The sequence below is a fragment of the Quercus robur genome, chromosome 10 (genome assembly GCF_932294415.1).
Source record: "Quercus robur chromosome 10, dhQueRobu3.1, whole genome shotgun sequence".
In the NCBI taxonomy this organism is placed as follows: Eukaryota; Viridiplantae; Streptophyta; class Magnoliopsida; order Fagales; family Fagaceae; genus Quercus; species Quercus robur.
Window position 1 is genome coordinate 3,272,237 of NC_065543.1, and position 13,140 is coordinate 3,285,376.

General features: G+C 34.4%; 2 protein-coding genes across 7 annotated transcripts in view; one reads left to right on the top strand and one right to left on the bottom strand.

Annotated features, from left to right (window-relative positions):
* Nucleotides 1–13,140, top strand: part of LOC126702341 (2-alkenal reductase (NADP(+)-dependent)-like) — a 141,443-nt gene that overhangs the window by 99,268 nt on the left and 29,035 nt on the right. The window contains exons 1-5 of one of the 6 annotated variants that reach the window (XM_050401022.1): nt 916–1,601; nt 2,333–2,510; nt 3,197–3,363; nt 4,101–4,183; nt 4,526–5,181. The exons of 1 other annotated variant lie outside the window; for it this stretch is intronic. In XM_050401022.1, coding sequence (XP_050256979.1) covers nt 1,353–1,601; nt 2,333–2,510; nt 3,197–3,363; nt 4,101–4,183; nt 4,526–4,904 — 1,056 coding nt within the window. In that variant the 5' untranslated portion in view covers nt 916–1,352 and the 3' untranslated portion in view covers nt 4,905–5,181. Of the gene's footprint in view, nt 1–915; nt 1,602–2,332; nt 2,511–3,196; nt 3,364–4,100; nt 4,184–4,525; nt 5,182–13,140 lie in introns of those variants that run through there. 4 more of the 6 variants (XM_050401024.1, XM_050401023.1, XM_050401020.1 and 1 more) reach the window with 4 other exon arrangements.
* On the bottom strand, nt 7,073–12,125 carry LOC126702339 (2-alkenal reductase (NADP(+)-dependent)-like). The gene is made up of 5 exons (XM_050401015.1): nt 11,660–12,125; nt 10,124–10,301; nt 9,281–9,447; nt 8,338–8,420; nt 7,073–7,785 (listed from the first exon to the last, which is right to left on the bottom strand). The coding sequence occupies exons 1-5, from the start codon at nt 11,915–11,917 to the stop codon at nt 7,407–7,409; spliced, it is 1,065 nt and encodes a 354-aa protein (XP_050256972.1). The 5' UTR covers nt 11,918–12,125; the 3' UTR covers nt 7,073–7,406.

The window sequence follows — 13,140 nt, forward strand, 5'->3', positions numbered from 1 at the left end:
TCTAATGTCTACAAAGTGTCACCTCGATTAAAAGTTTTTTAACTTAACCAAATAACAAATAACTATGGTAACAAAAGTTAACTATGGTCCAAAAACAAAAACATAAAAAAAAGGCACCAGATCCTTGTATCTGCATTTTGGATCCCCTTCAAGACTCTGTCCTTCAATCCCAACCGCCCTTCAGCCACCGGCCACCATCTTCGTTATCAAGGGCCAAGGTAGAGTCTTGGGATCTTCTTCTTCTTCTTCAGGACCCACAAATCCAATTCTCTCTCGCCCTTCTTCCCAAACTCAAAACCCATCTCCACAGCCTCGGAAAGAACCCAGTTCTGTGACTTCAAATTCCGAACCCAAGCCTTTGCCTCAGAAAGCACCCATTTCTGATCACAATGACAGGTCGGATTTGACGAATGATTCGACCCCAAATTGCAAACCGGCAAACGGGTTCGATCCATTTGACTCGATGATCACTTCTGGGAAGAGATCACAAAATGGGTATTCACTAAATGTGTATGAATGTCCGATTTGTGGGCGGTCTTATAGGTCTGAAGAAGAGGTGTCTGTACATGTGGATACTTGTGTCAATAAGTCGGTTGAAGCTAATGGTGGTGGTGTTGGTTCGGATTTGCCCGATAATGTGGCGGAGTCTAGGAGTGAATTGGAGTGTTGCGTTGGTGCTTTTGTGTCCGGGAAGCCCTCGGAGGGATCGGTCGAAGTTGTTCTTAAGCTTAAGAACACCATTCCAACTTAACAGTAGCGTGATAATAGCTAAGATGGTGGCCGGTGGCTGATGGGCAGTTGGGATTGAAGAACAGAGTCTTGAAGGGGATCCAAAATGCAGATACAAGGATCTGGTGTTTTTTTTATTTTTGTTTTTGGACAATAGTTAACTTTGGTTACCATAGTTATTTGTTATTTGGTTACGTTAAAAAACTTTTAATTGAGGTGGCACTTTGTAGACCTTAGATTTTTTTTAAACAGATCTTAACCCCTTAACTGGACACTCTCCATTTCTATTCCGGATCCACTATGGATAAACTATAGATTATCCTAACATTTTTTCTTTTTGACCAAAGTCTATGCAAATGTGAACATAACGCAGATAAAGCCTGCATTCAGTAACACTACTATCTCTATGTGACGTATTCGCTAACCTCACTTGGTTTTCCAACACGAAATCCTGACGCATAGGCTGATCACATCACTACAATTTTCCCACACTATAAAACAACCCCAAATACAGTTAAATGTATCAACATTCCTTAAACCAACCAAATTTGATTTCACAGTAATCTTTATCTATTAATACTCAAAGATATAGTAGTATTAGTAAGAGCTTTGTAAGAAAAAAAATGGCAAGTGGTGGTGAAAATGAGCAAGTGAGCAACAAGCAAGTGATCTTAAAGAACTATGTGACCGGTTCTCCAAAAGAATCAGACATATACGTGAGTACTAATGGTACCATAAAGTTGAAAGTCCCAGAAGGTTCCAATGGGATATTGGTGAAGAACTTGTATTTGTCCTGCGATCCCTACATGCTTCACCTTAACAATATGAAGAATTACGGTGCCACTAACACCGACTCGAAGCCCCCCGTTACGGTAAGTCAACTCTTGTTTGTTTGGATGGCAGTAGTAGTAGGAGTACAAGTTATGAAAATGTAACTTTTCTTCCTAGATTTTTATTTTAAAATTTTTTGAAATTTGATAGTTGGGGAGAATAAATTTGAATCATGGACATTGCAGGTGACTCAAATTTCATGTCAATAAAATGTTATTTAGTGTAAGCATCATAGCTTATATTCTATAAATTATTTTAAAATGCAAAAATAATAATAATAATTTTGTTTACTTTATGGATGAGATAGTTATTAATTGCAAGAGTTACGTCTGGAATAATTTGAACCAAATGGGTCTTTGTTTCTAACGGGGAAACATGTTATGGCATTGAGTGTCATAATATTAAAAAAGTGTTATACTAGGTTTGACATGAATATAATTCTTCTAAATTGTCTTAAGAGCCTTGTGTCAATCAAATGCAAAAAAAATACCATTTAATTCATAATACATAGAGATAAAGTTATGACGTAAATCCGTGTCCTAAAATTGTCAACCTGCATTTGATCCAATTTGTTGTAATTGGTTGCAAGTCATAGTCGATTTCTAAAATTATTATTTAAGTTGAATAAATATAATGCTAGATTTGTTTATCATAGATCTTTTATTCAACTAGAAACTTAAATTTAGATCTACTATTAATCAATGAAGGGGTTTCAGATTGATCTTGTTTCAGTTGTGTACTTTAATAATGACCTTGACGTTGAATCATGCAGCCCCTTCTTGGATATGGCGTGGCTAAAGTTTTGGATTCTGAGCATCCAAATTTCAAGAAAGGTGACTTAGTTTGGGGAATAACTAAATGGGAAGAATATAGTTTGATTACAAATGTTGAGGGTTTGTTTAAAATCCAACACACTGAGGTGCCACTGTCCTACTATACTGGCATTCTTGGTAAGCTGATTTTCTTCCCCTTTTGATATACTTGAGAGATGAAATTCACAGTTCTAGGAATTTAATTAAGTGTATGAGGTAAATCATTGTGTTTTAAGTTCACCTAAATTATTACTGTTATGGTGATATGTGATCCAACAGAACAGAACAGATTTTCTTGATGTTGGATTCCATTTTCCATTAAAACATCATATTCATGATTGTTCTTGTTAACTTTGTGGTCAAGATGATTCCGATTATTAGTAAACAGATGCTGTATGCTACCATTGATTCACACTTTTTTTCCCATTTGATCTACCTTCATAAGATAATCTAGTAAAACTAATTATTTGAAGTTGGCTACACTAGATGGCTTTCAAAATTCTATGTCTCAGAAAATTATGAATCAATAATACAAAAATTCCCAGTCCTGAGTACCACTTTATACATCTTAATGAAGAGAATAGTTGTTCAGACAAAATAAAACTTATTTGCTATTGATTCTTACGGTGATTCTGATTGCAGAACTAAGATGAAACTGGAACAAATTCTTTTAACTGCCAGTATTAACTCACTTAGCTGAAATTATATATGGAGATTAAGGCCATCTCATATTGCTAGTATTTTAGCTAGGTTTCTTAACATGTAATGCCATGTCTTGCTTTGCTGGGTGCCAAAACCTAATTTAAGGTATTTATTATGTGTAGGTATGCCTGGTATAACTGCTTATACTGGCTTTTATGAGATTTGCTCTCCTACGAAAGGAGACCATGTCTTCATTTCAGCAGCTTCTGGGGCAGTTGGTCAGCTTGTTGGACAGCTTGCAAAGCTATTAGGTTGCTATGTTGTTGGAAGTGCTGGTAGCAAAGAAAAGGTGACTTGCTGAATACGAGTGCTCGATGTTTCAATTCAATTAATATATACATATATATTTTGTTCTGTTTATACCATGATGTGCTCAATCCAATTGGTTGATTCCTTAAACTAACCTATGTTTGATCGAAAGCAGTTCTACTGTTGATATATTGCATTCGTATTACTATATATATAAGCGTACAAAAACTAGTGAACAATTGCAGTATAACTCAGTATTTTCGCCCAATTTGCCATGTACATAGGGAAAAAAATAGAAGGAACAAGAAAATTTTGCACAATTCGTAAGAGTAGACAGGACACTTTTCTAACATGCAGTTGAAGTGTATAAATTCTATTTCTTTACCAAAGATTAGCACAGAACGATTTGATTGTTATGATTTTTTTATGGTGTGTATATATGGTTATTAATTTGATTTTTTTTTTCCAATTAATGGTTCAAATGCATGCAAACAGACTATAACAAGTTTAAATATATATGTTGAGCAATATCAGCATACTTGTCCTACCATGCGTCTATACTTGTCCTGCCAAAGAAAAAATGTTCATGTCTATATATGCAACCCTTGCCCATTTTCACAAATCACAATAGATATTGATCAACCTTGCACACTTTGGCTTTTTTAAATCTTATATAGGAGTTGATGTGGCTGACCAGAGTGGGAACCTCACTAACCAGAATTTGTCTTCTCTGACTCTTTTTTATTTATTTATTTATTTTTCCCTCCCTTCAACTAGGTCGATTTGCTGAAGAACAAATTGAAGTTTGATGAGGCTTTCAACTATAAAGAAGAGCCTGACTTGGATGCAGCTTTGAAAAGGTTAGTAGTAATATATGTTCTAATTAGAATATAAAATTTTTTCAGTCTTTGACAAGGTCACTCGTTTGATATTGAAGTAAACATTGGACATCCTTGTTCTCAAGAAAGAGGACATCCCTTCATATATATTTTATACCTCAAAAACTTTACAGGAAAAAAAAACATGGTTATATTGTGGATTAATTTGTCTATTTATTGCCTTAATTAGAAACTGAAAAGATGGGTAAACAATGAGGTAGCAGCTAAGTTTTACTCTATTTACCTGGGAAACCAAGAGTCTTTTGGACTTCTATATCAATTTGCTGCTCTTAATTTAGTGTAAATGCTGTATTATTTTATCAGGTACTTTCCTGAAGGTATTGATATTTACTTTGACAATGTTGGGGGAAAGATGCTTGATGCGGTGCTACTCAACATGAGGCCCCATGGCCGCATTGCTGTTTGTGGCATGATCTCACAATACAACCTTGACAAGCCAGAAGGCGTGCACAATTTAATGGACCTGCTTCTAAAACAGGTTCAAATGAAAGGATTTGTGGTTTCTAGTTACTATCACCTCTTCCCCAAGTTTCTGGACTTGGTTCTACCTCACATTGCTGAAGGGAAGATTGTATATGTGGAAGACATAGTTGAAGGCCTTGAACTTGGCCCAGCAGCATTTGTTGGGCTATTTTCTGGCCGCAATGTTGGTAAACAGGTAGTTTTAGTTTCTAAAGAATGATTGACTTCATGACCAAAATATTTTGGTCCTAGGGAGATTCCTACTGCAAAAATAAACCTTATGCATCTATACCTTTGGTGGACGTGTTCAGGTCTTGGTGTTCAAAAGGAATTGAGTCAATAAGTAGATGTAATGTTATTAATTTCAAGAATTTCATAAATAGCAGATCTTATTGATGTGGATGTGTTCAGGACTTGGTGTTCATAAGGAATTGAGTTTAATAAGTAGATGTAATGTCATTGATGTCATGAATTTTATAAATAGCAGATCTTATTGATGTGGGTGTGTTCAGGTCTCGGGGAATTTAGTTTAATTTTTTGATAAGTAGATGTAATGTCATTGATGTCATGAATTTCATAAATAGCAGATCTTATTGATGTTAGAAGTACAAACTCACTTCAACATACTAAGCTCATGCAACAATTCTTTTGCATTTTATAGGTTCTTTTCTATTCAATCTCAATCCCGTGTTTCTTTTGTCACTGAAGAGTGTTGACTACAATTTCAAATCAGTAATTGTGGCTGTAATATGAGTGTCATGCTAAAATATGTAGGGTTATTAAACCATTCTACTCAAGATCTACTCAACAATTAGGTGTTCCCCCTACTAACTATCCTGAAATTTTTTTTCAAAAACACTTAAACAACCCACAACTAAACTCAGCTAGAAATTCTCAACTCTTTAAGATTTTTTAATAAAATACTTGTTCAAAATCTTTCAAAATGTTAATGAATCAAGTTTGAACAACCAATCATTGCCTACAACTGGCTGGATTACAAATCTAAACATATGGAAGCCACCAACTGCCAAGATAACAAATCTCATACATACATGACTGATGAAAAAGTATGATTACTTACAAGAGCGCTTTGCTAATAGTCGTTATGTGCTAAATTTCCACAAGCATATCTACCACTAGTAAGATAATCCAACAGGTTTCATATGGAGAGCATTTTATGGATATAATGAGAGCGAATTGTCTTACTTTTTTCCCATCTTTTGAGCCTGCCTATGAAAAGGAAAATTGAAGAAAAACTAGAACAAATAGGAATCATATGTATGTACTTTTATATAGTGGGGGTGGGGGGGTAAGGGGGGCATCTCTACCAATGCCAAATAGATAGTAAGATACCTCAGGCAGCTTTGAGAGCCATTTAAGTTTTTAACATTTACTTTTCATTAACAAACGCAAAGTTACAAACTAGCAGACTTAAATTGCAAACACAGCATACAGAATAACAGCAATGCAGACTTGTAACAATTGGGCCACAATACTCCAGAGAGGAAAATTGAGCTAAAATACACCAGAATTTACCATTAATTTGGTGAACAGAACTGAAGGAGGAATTCCCTAATTGCAGCAGACAACTCTCTTAAGGACTGAATTCTTCAATCCTTCTTTGAACTGAATTCTAAAACCAGCCTCCCATTAAGAGCTTGGATAATGTACTCCTATGATCTTATTTGGCCAGTATGCACTCTTGCATTCCTTCAGATCCAATTGTGATACATAACCGCATGCCAACTCAATTAGCAAATTAAAGCTCTGATACTAGTACCCTTAAAGCTATGCCAATTGAAACTCATAACTTTATCACTAATCTTTGGATTGGTCTGAAAATAAGAGATGAATGGGGACATACCATTGCCTCCATGAGCAAGAAAATCAGAGGACTTCTCCAAGTGGCGATGTTCATCTATCAGGCATCTCCTCTAGTTGGATATCACATACCCCTACTTCCCATGCAAAGCAGGCAGCCTACTCCATTGTCATGGCTTCTGCCTCCGCCACTTGGAGTAGTCCTTGGATTTTTTTGCTCAAAGTGGCAATGGTCTGTCCCTGTTCATCTCTTTCTATCACACTTCACACAAATGCCTAATGTGCTGTCCTATCTGCAAAGCTATTTTTATTTTTATTTTTTAGGGATAAATAGTGGAGGAGGGAGAGGTGAGATTCAAAAACTATTAATATAAAACATTACAAAGAATGTCATTACTACTGAGCTATTACTTTTGATTAATGTACCCTGGACTATTGCTTGAACCACATTAGAAAGGTAATTTTAGTCTTAAATCTTATTTTGTGCTTTAAGTCTGCTATTTTTTTTATTTTTTAATTTTTTTTACAATTCAGTGATGATTAAAAAAAAAAAAAAAGAGAAGAGGATACATGAAATCCTAGGCCCTTTATATAGTGTATAGATAACAAGTATAAATTTCATCAAAATCCTAGATCATTTAAATCAAAACACAATCCACATGACTGTATTTGTGCTTGCAAGATCAATAGCATCTGCTAGTTTGTGACCTCAATGACAAAGAATATATTTAAGAAACACAATAACAAACTTCTATTTTAGGAAAAGAAATCCTTGGCCTCAAGAACAAAACATCTATTTAGGAAACACACATACTGATGAACACTTCTTAAAAGGTATATAAGTACAAGGTTTATTTGCAGTAGAATCCAAGGGACCTGTAGCTTTTTGTCATGAAGTGAATCATTCCCGAGCAACGAAAACTACCTGTTTACCAACATTGAGGCCAGAAAATAGCCCAATAAGTGCTGATGGGCCACTCTCGAGGCCTTCAGCTATGTCTTCCACATACACAATCTTCCCTTCAGCAATGTGAGGCAGAATAAACTCCAGAAACTTTGGGTAGAGGTGAAAGTAATCAGTAACAACAAATCCTTCCATTCGAACCCGTTTGTATATCAGATGCATTAAATTGTGCACTCCTTCAGGCTTGTCAAGGTTGTACTGTGAGATCATGCCGCAACCAGCAATGCGACCATGGGCTCTCATGTTGAGTAGCACTGCATCAAGCATCTTTCCCCCAACATTCTCAAAGTAAATGTCAATTCCAGCCGGAAAGTACCTGGAAAAACATTACAGCATTCACAGTAGATTCAGACTAGGCAGATGTGATAAAGAAGTAAAAAAATACTCTGTTTCCCAATCCTTTCTTTTCTTTCCCCTCTTTTTCTTTGAAACTGATTTGGAAAGCAATTGTCAAAAGGTCAAAACCCAACACAATTTCTTTGGTTACCCTATTAGAGAGTCCCCATATTTCTAAAGAAGGAATGACAGAGACAAATTAATCAACTATATGTTATAAAAATGATTAAGTGATTAAATTCAATATTTCCTAACAACTTTAAACTCTTGGAACAATTGGTAATTTATCAAGTATTAGATTTAAAAAGCATAAAATCAAATGTGTTGGCCCCATTTATTAAGGGGGAGATGGGTTCACATGTGAGGGTTAGGATAATCAGTAATCAAAATATAACCATGTTTTGTAACACAAAAATTTCAAAGGATGAAATTATGAACGGATGTCCAATGTTTACTCCAGTATCAAACTAGTGGCCCTGTTATAGACTGAAATGATATTTTGAATTCTGATTAAAACTAAATTACTACTAACCTCTTTAAAGTGGCATCCAAGTCAGACACTTCTTTATAGTTGAAAGCCTCGTCAAACTTGAATTTATTCTTCAGCAAATCAACCTTGAAACAGAAAAGGATAAAATAGAAAACCAAAAACTGCTGTTTAGTGAGGCTGCCCATTCTGGTCAGGCTTGACAACTCCTAAATAAGATTTAAAATTGCCAAGTGAGCAATCAGCAAGAGTGATCAATATCTTTTATGGGTTGTGGAAATGGACAAGGGTGACTTATTTTGACCTGAACACTTTTTCTTTGGCATGGTGACTTACCATATTTAGACAGTGTACCGGACAGGTATGTTAATACTGTTAAACATATAAATTTATACTTGTTATAATATCTGTTTGCATGCTTAAAAATCATCAATAGCAAAAAAAATTTCAAATTAATAACCATATATACTTATTATAAAAAAAATTACAATTTAATAGTTCTGTGCTAATCTTAGGTAAAGAAAATAGAATTTCTACAAGAAAAATGAGTTTTAGAGTTGACTAAACAAAAGTGTCCTGATTACTTTTATGAAACATGCCAAGATTTTTTTCCTTATATTTTATTTTTAATTTTTGGCTGCCTAAGGACATGGTGAATTATGTATGAAAAATTCTTACTATTTATTGGGGAAAACAATTTAAGTTAGATTACAATGGTTCACTAGTATTTTTTTTTTTTTCAAAAAAAGAAAAAAGGTTCACTAGTATTTTGAACACTTAAATATTTATTTAATCAAATCCAACTATGCCAACCCATTAGAGAAGAGTGTTGTCCATTTAGGAATTAAGAAGTCTATGAGCAGTAGAAATGCGTTGGATGGAATGCAGATTAGTTGAAGGACACAACCAAATAGATATGGCAGTTCATGTTATAAACAGAACATATTAATTGAATTGAAGCATCAAGCACTCATATTCAGTAAGTCACCTTTTCTTTGCTTCCAGCACTTCCAACAACATAGCAACCTAACAACTTTGCAAACTGCCCAACAAGCTGACCAACTGCCCCAGAAGCTGCAGAAATGAAGACATTCTCTCCTCTTTTAGGAGAGCATATCCCATAAAACCCAACATAAGCAGTTAAACCAGGCATACCTGCACATAATGAAAATGTTAAATGAGCTTTTGACAGCAGGCAAGACATAACATTTCATATTAAAAAACTTGGCAAGGAAGATGTGATTATTAATGGTGAGTTAATACTGGCAGTTAAAAAGAATTTGTCCCGTTTGATTATAATGTATAAATAGGTACTAAGGCTTAGAAAATTTTGTATATAATGTCCCACTTGCAACTTACTACAAGAATCAATAGTAATTAAGCCTTCTTTTGGATCTAAAACTAACCACTTGATTATAATGTATAAAGAAGTACTAAGGATTATAAAATTTTGTATTCTTGTTTTAATTGTACTAAGAATTTTGAAAGCTATTGTGGGTAGCCTACTTCAAATAATTGGATTTTACAAGATTATCTCATGAAGGGAGATCAAGCAAGAAAAAGGTGTGTATCACCAGTCACATATAGCACCCGTTTTCTGATAATCGGAATCATCTTGACCACAAACTTAACAAGAGCAGTCATGATTATGATGTTTTAATGAAGATCATAATTTAACATCAAGAAAATCCCTTCTACATATCACCATAACTATAATAATTTAGGTGAACTTAACACACAATGATTTGCCTCGTATACATACTTGATTAGTTTCATAAAGTTGTTTATTTTGTCTCTCAAGTATATCAAAAGGGAAAGGAAATCAGCTTACCAAGAATGCCAGTATAATTGGAGAGAGGCACGTTAGTGTGTTGGATTTTAAATAAGAACTGAGAATTTGTAATCAAACTATATTCTTCCCATTTAGTATTTCCCCAAACTAAGTCGCCTTTCTTGAAACTTGGATGCCCAGAATCCAAAACTTTAGCCACGCCAAATCCAATAATGGGCTGCATAATTTCAACATTAAGGTCATTATTAATGTACACAAACCTATTATTATATTTATTCAAATTAAATAAATTGATTATAGAAATTGAGAGTGACTTGCAACTTATTACTGAAATTGGACAAAATGCCGCTTGACCATTTTTTGAACATAAATTCACAACATATCTTTATCTCTATATATAGTAAATTAAATGGTGTTTGGAATGTATTTGATTGACTAACGACTTTACAATTCATAAGAATTAGAGTCAAGTCGCTTCTGGATTCAGTTTTGGAGAGCTTCTCCCAATTATGTCTAGTAATAGATTGGGGCGAGTTGCTCTGACCAAAACTCCACTTTTTGCTCCATCCATGGAGCATATGAATTTCCTGGAATGTAGATAGACTAAAAGAAGGGGCACCTGTGGAAACAATTCTACCGACAAACCATTTCAATATATAGTACAGGTGTTGCCGTGCAAGTGATTTTTGCAGCGTATCCAAACATTTTCCATGGTACTTTGTGTTGAGTACATCTGTAAGTCTGTGGGGTCTAAGAGTTGAGTTTGAAGACCAAAACAAAGACTACAAACTCTGCTCATGAACTGCCCAAAAAAACTACTAGCTCTACTGAACTCTACCGATCCAACTTCACTTCAGCTTGACTCCTGGCTTGAATTCGTGTTGGGAATTCGCGTTGTTGTCATGTTGAGTTAGGGGTATTCAACTAAATAGTTCGATACAAACACAACCCACTTAATAATTATGTCATGACCTTTCAACCTTAACACAACTTGTTTATGAAACGGGTTAGCATAACACAACCCACTAGACATTCTTAATATAGAACTCATGTTGGGTTGACATGAATGCAACATAAAACATCTCAGCCCACTAAATATTAAACAAGTTTTGTTGGGTTGACACAAATACAACCCATTTAACCCACTTCAAGCATGACCCATTTCAACATTTTTGACCTAATTAATATTGTTTTAAATTTAATAAACAAAAATTTTTATACAAAGAGATAACTTATACCATCAAGATACCTATAACTCATAACATCAATATTTAATTATTATACCGCAAAAACGGGTTGTGTTAAAGTAGATCATTTTGTGTGTTGTGTCAATGTGAATAAATAACTATGCCTAATAGTTTTAGTTGCAGGTTGACCCGAACTTTTAAGGCTATATCATAACCCTCAAAAATCCGTGTCAGGTTCATGTCATGTTCACAGGTTGTGTAAAAAATTGCCACCCCTATGTGAGTGGTAAGATTGAATAGAACATGCAATTATGTAATTGATGGTTAGCTGAAGTTATTAGAAGGTATGCCATTATTTAATTATGTAAAAGAAGTGATGTATCCTTACCAAACCGGGCTTCAAGTTGTCAATGGATTCCATGTCATGATTTCCTGTAATGGGCTTCTTCATAAGGTTCCGGATGCAAGGATCACATGACAGGTAGAGATTCTTCACCACAACCCCATTTGAACCTTCTGGGACCTTCAATCTTATGGTACCATTGGTACTCACGTACATGTCTGATTCTTTAGGGAAACCAGACACGTAGTCCTTTAGGATCACTTGCTTGTTTCTCACTTGCTCATCATCACCACCACTTGCCATTGCTAACAAATTAAGCTCCTACTACTACTATCTCTTAATAGTTAAATATAGAGAGAGAAAACTATGAGATAACTAGACAAGATTACTGTGAAATCAAATCAATGTGTGGTTGGTTTAAGGCAACAACATTTGGGGTTGTTTTATTGTAGGAAAAAATTAGTGATGTCAAGGACTCAAGGTTAAGGATTTTTTTTTGGTGATGTGTGCGAATGCTTCAGACAATATTGCATTCAGACTCTTTTGCGGTATTTTTACATTGTCAATCTCTATCAACTTTGGCAAAAGAAATAGTCATAAATTGAGTACCTTCTAGTTTCTACGATTATACATTTTTCAAACCCATTGACAGCGTTTATTGGTGGTTTATATGCTTAAATTTTGATTACTAAAAAAATATGCTTAAATTTCCATGGTTTGGTGGGAAGTTGGTCAAACTCGTCTTCTTATTGCTCCCGGTAATTAGTTCCTTCCTTCACCACTGGATTCCGTGGCCTTGTATTTCGTTTATTAATTGTTCTAAATATTATTCAAAAGTAAATATAGAAATTTTATGAGCTTTTTTTTTTTTTTTTTTTTTTTTTGAGAATGAGAAATTTTATGAGCTAAATAGCCATTATATATAGTATATCATTAACAAAAAGTCAACTACGTACAAGTTTAAGCAAAAATAAAAAGTAAATTATTAAATTTTTAGTATAAGATATGAGAAACGTTTTATATAATATAACCTTATTATGCTAATTCAGGACTTCATAAAATTTGGTTAACTCTTTTATGATCTTCTTCTCAAAAAAAAAAAAAAAAAAAAAAAAAAAAAAAAAAAAACTATTTTATGAACCTATTACTATTGTCAGTGTACTAGTGTATAAATAAAATCTCTGCTTTATGCGTGTAAACATTGGTACGACAATTGATGTGAGAGAAAAGATGTCTTTTTATTTAAACAGATATAGCTTCCTTTTGCCCTCATCATATCTGTCAAAGATAAGATCTTGGACTATTTGCCCTAATTGTTCATGTTTGGTCTAAATACTCTCAAGACAACATAACCTCTCAAGGATATATAGGAGTAGTCATCCTTACAACAATTTCCTCTACTTGCTTCACAATATCTTGGTCACTTTATGCCATTTGGTCAATAGACAAGATAAGGTAACAACCCTAGATGACACAACAAGGAAAGCTCAAAACCTAGACAAAACTAAGGATGGGCCTACGGCCGC

What these genes read in the sequence shown, in the direction of transcription:
- LOC126702339 (XM_050401015.1), bottom strand. Translation starts at nt 11,917, where the DNA reads ATGGCAAGTGGTGGTGATGATGAGCAAGTGAGAAACAAGCAAGTGATC. An exon ending in ACAACTTGAAGCCCGGTTTG is followed by an intron (nt 10,302 to 11,659) that starts GTAAGGATACAT and finishes GAAATTATGCAG; the next exon opens with CCCATTATTGGATTTGGCGT. An exon ending in GTGCTGGAAGCAAAGAAAAG is followed by an intron (nt 8,421 to 9,280) that starts GTGACTTACTGA and finishes TTCTGTTTCAAG; the next exon opens with GTTGATTTGCTGAAGAATAA.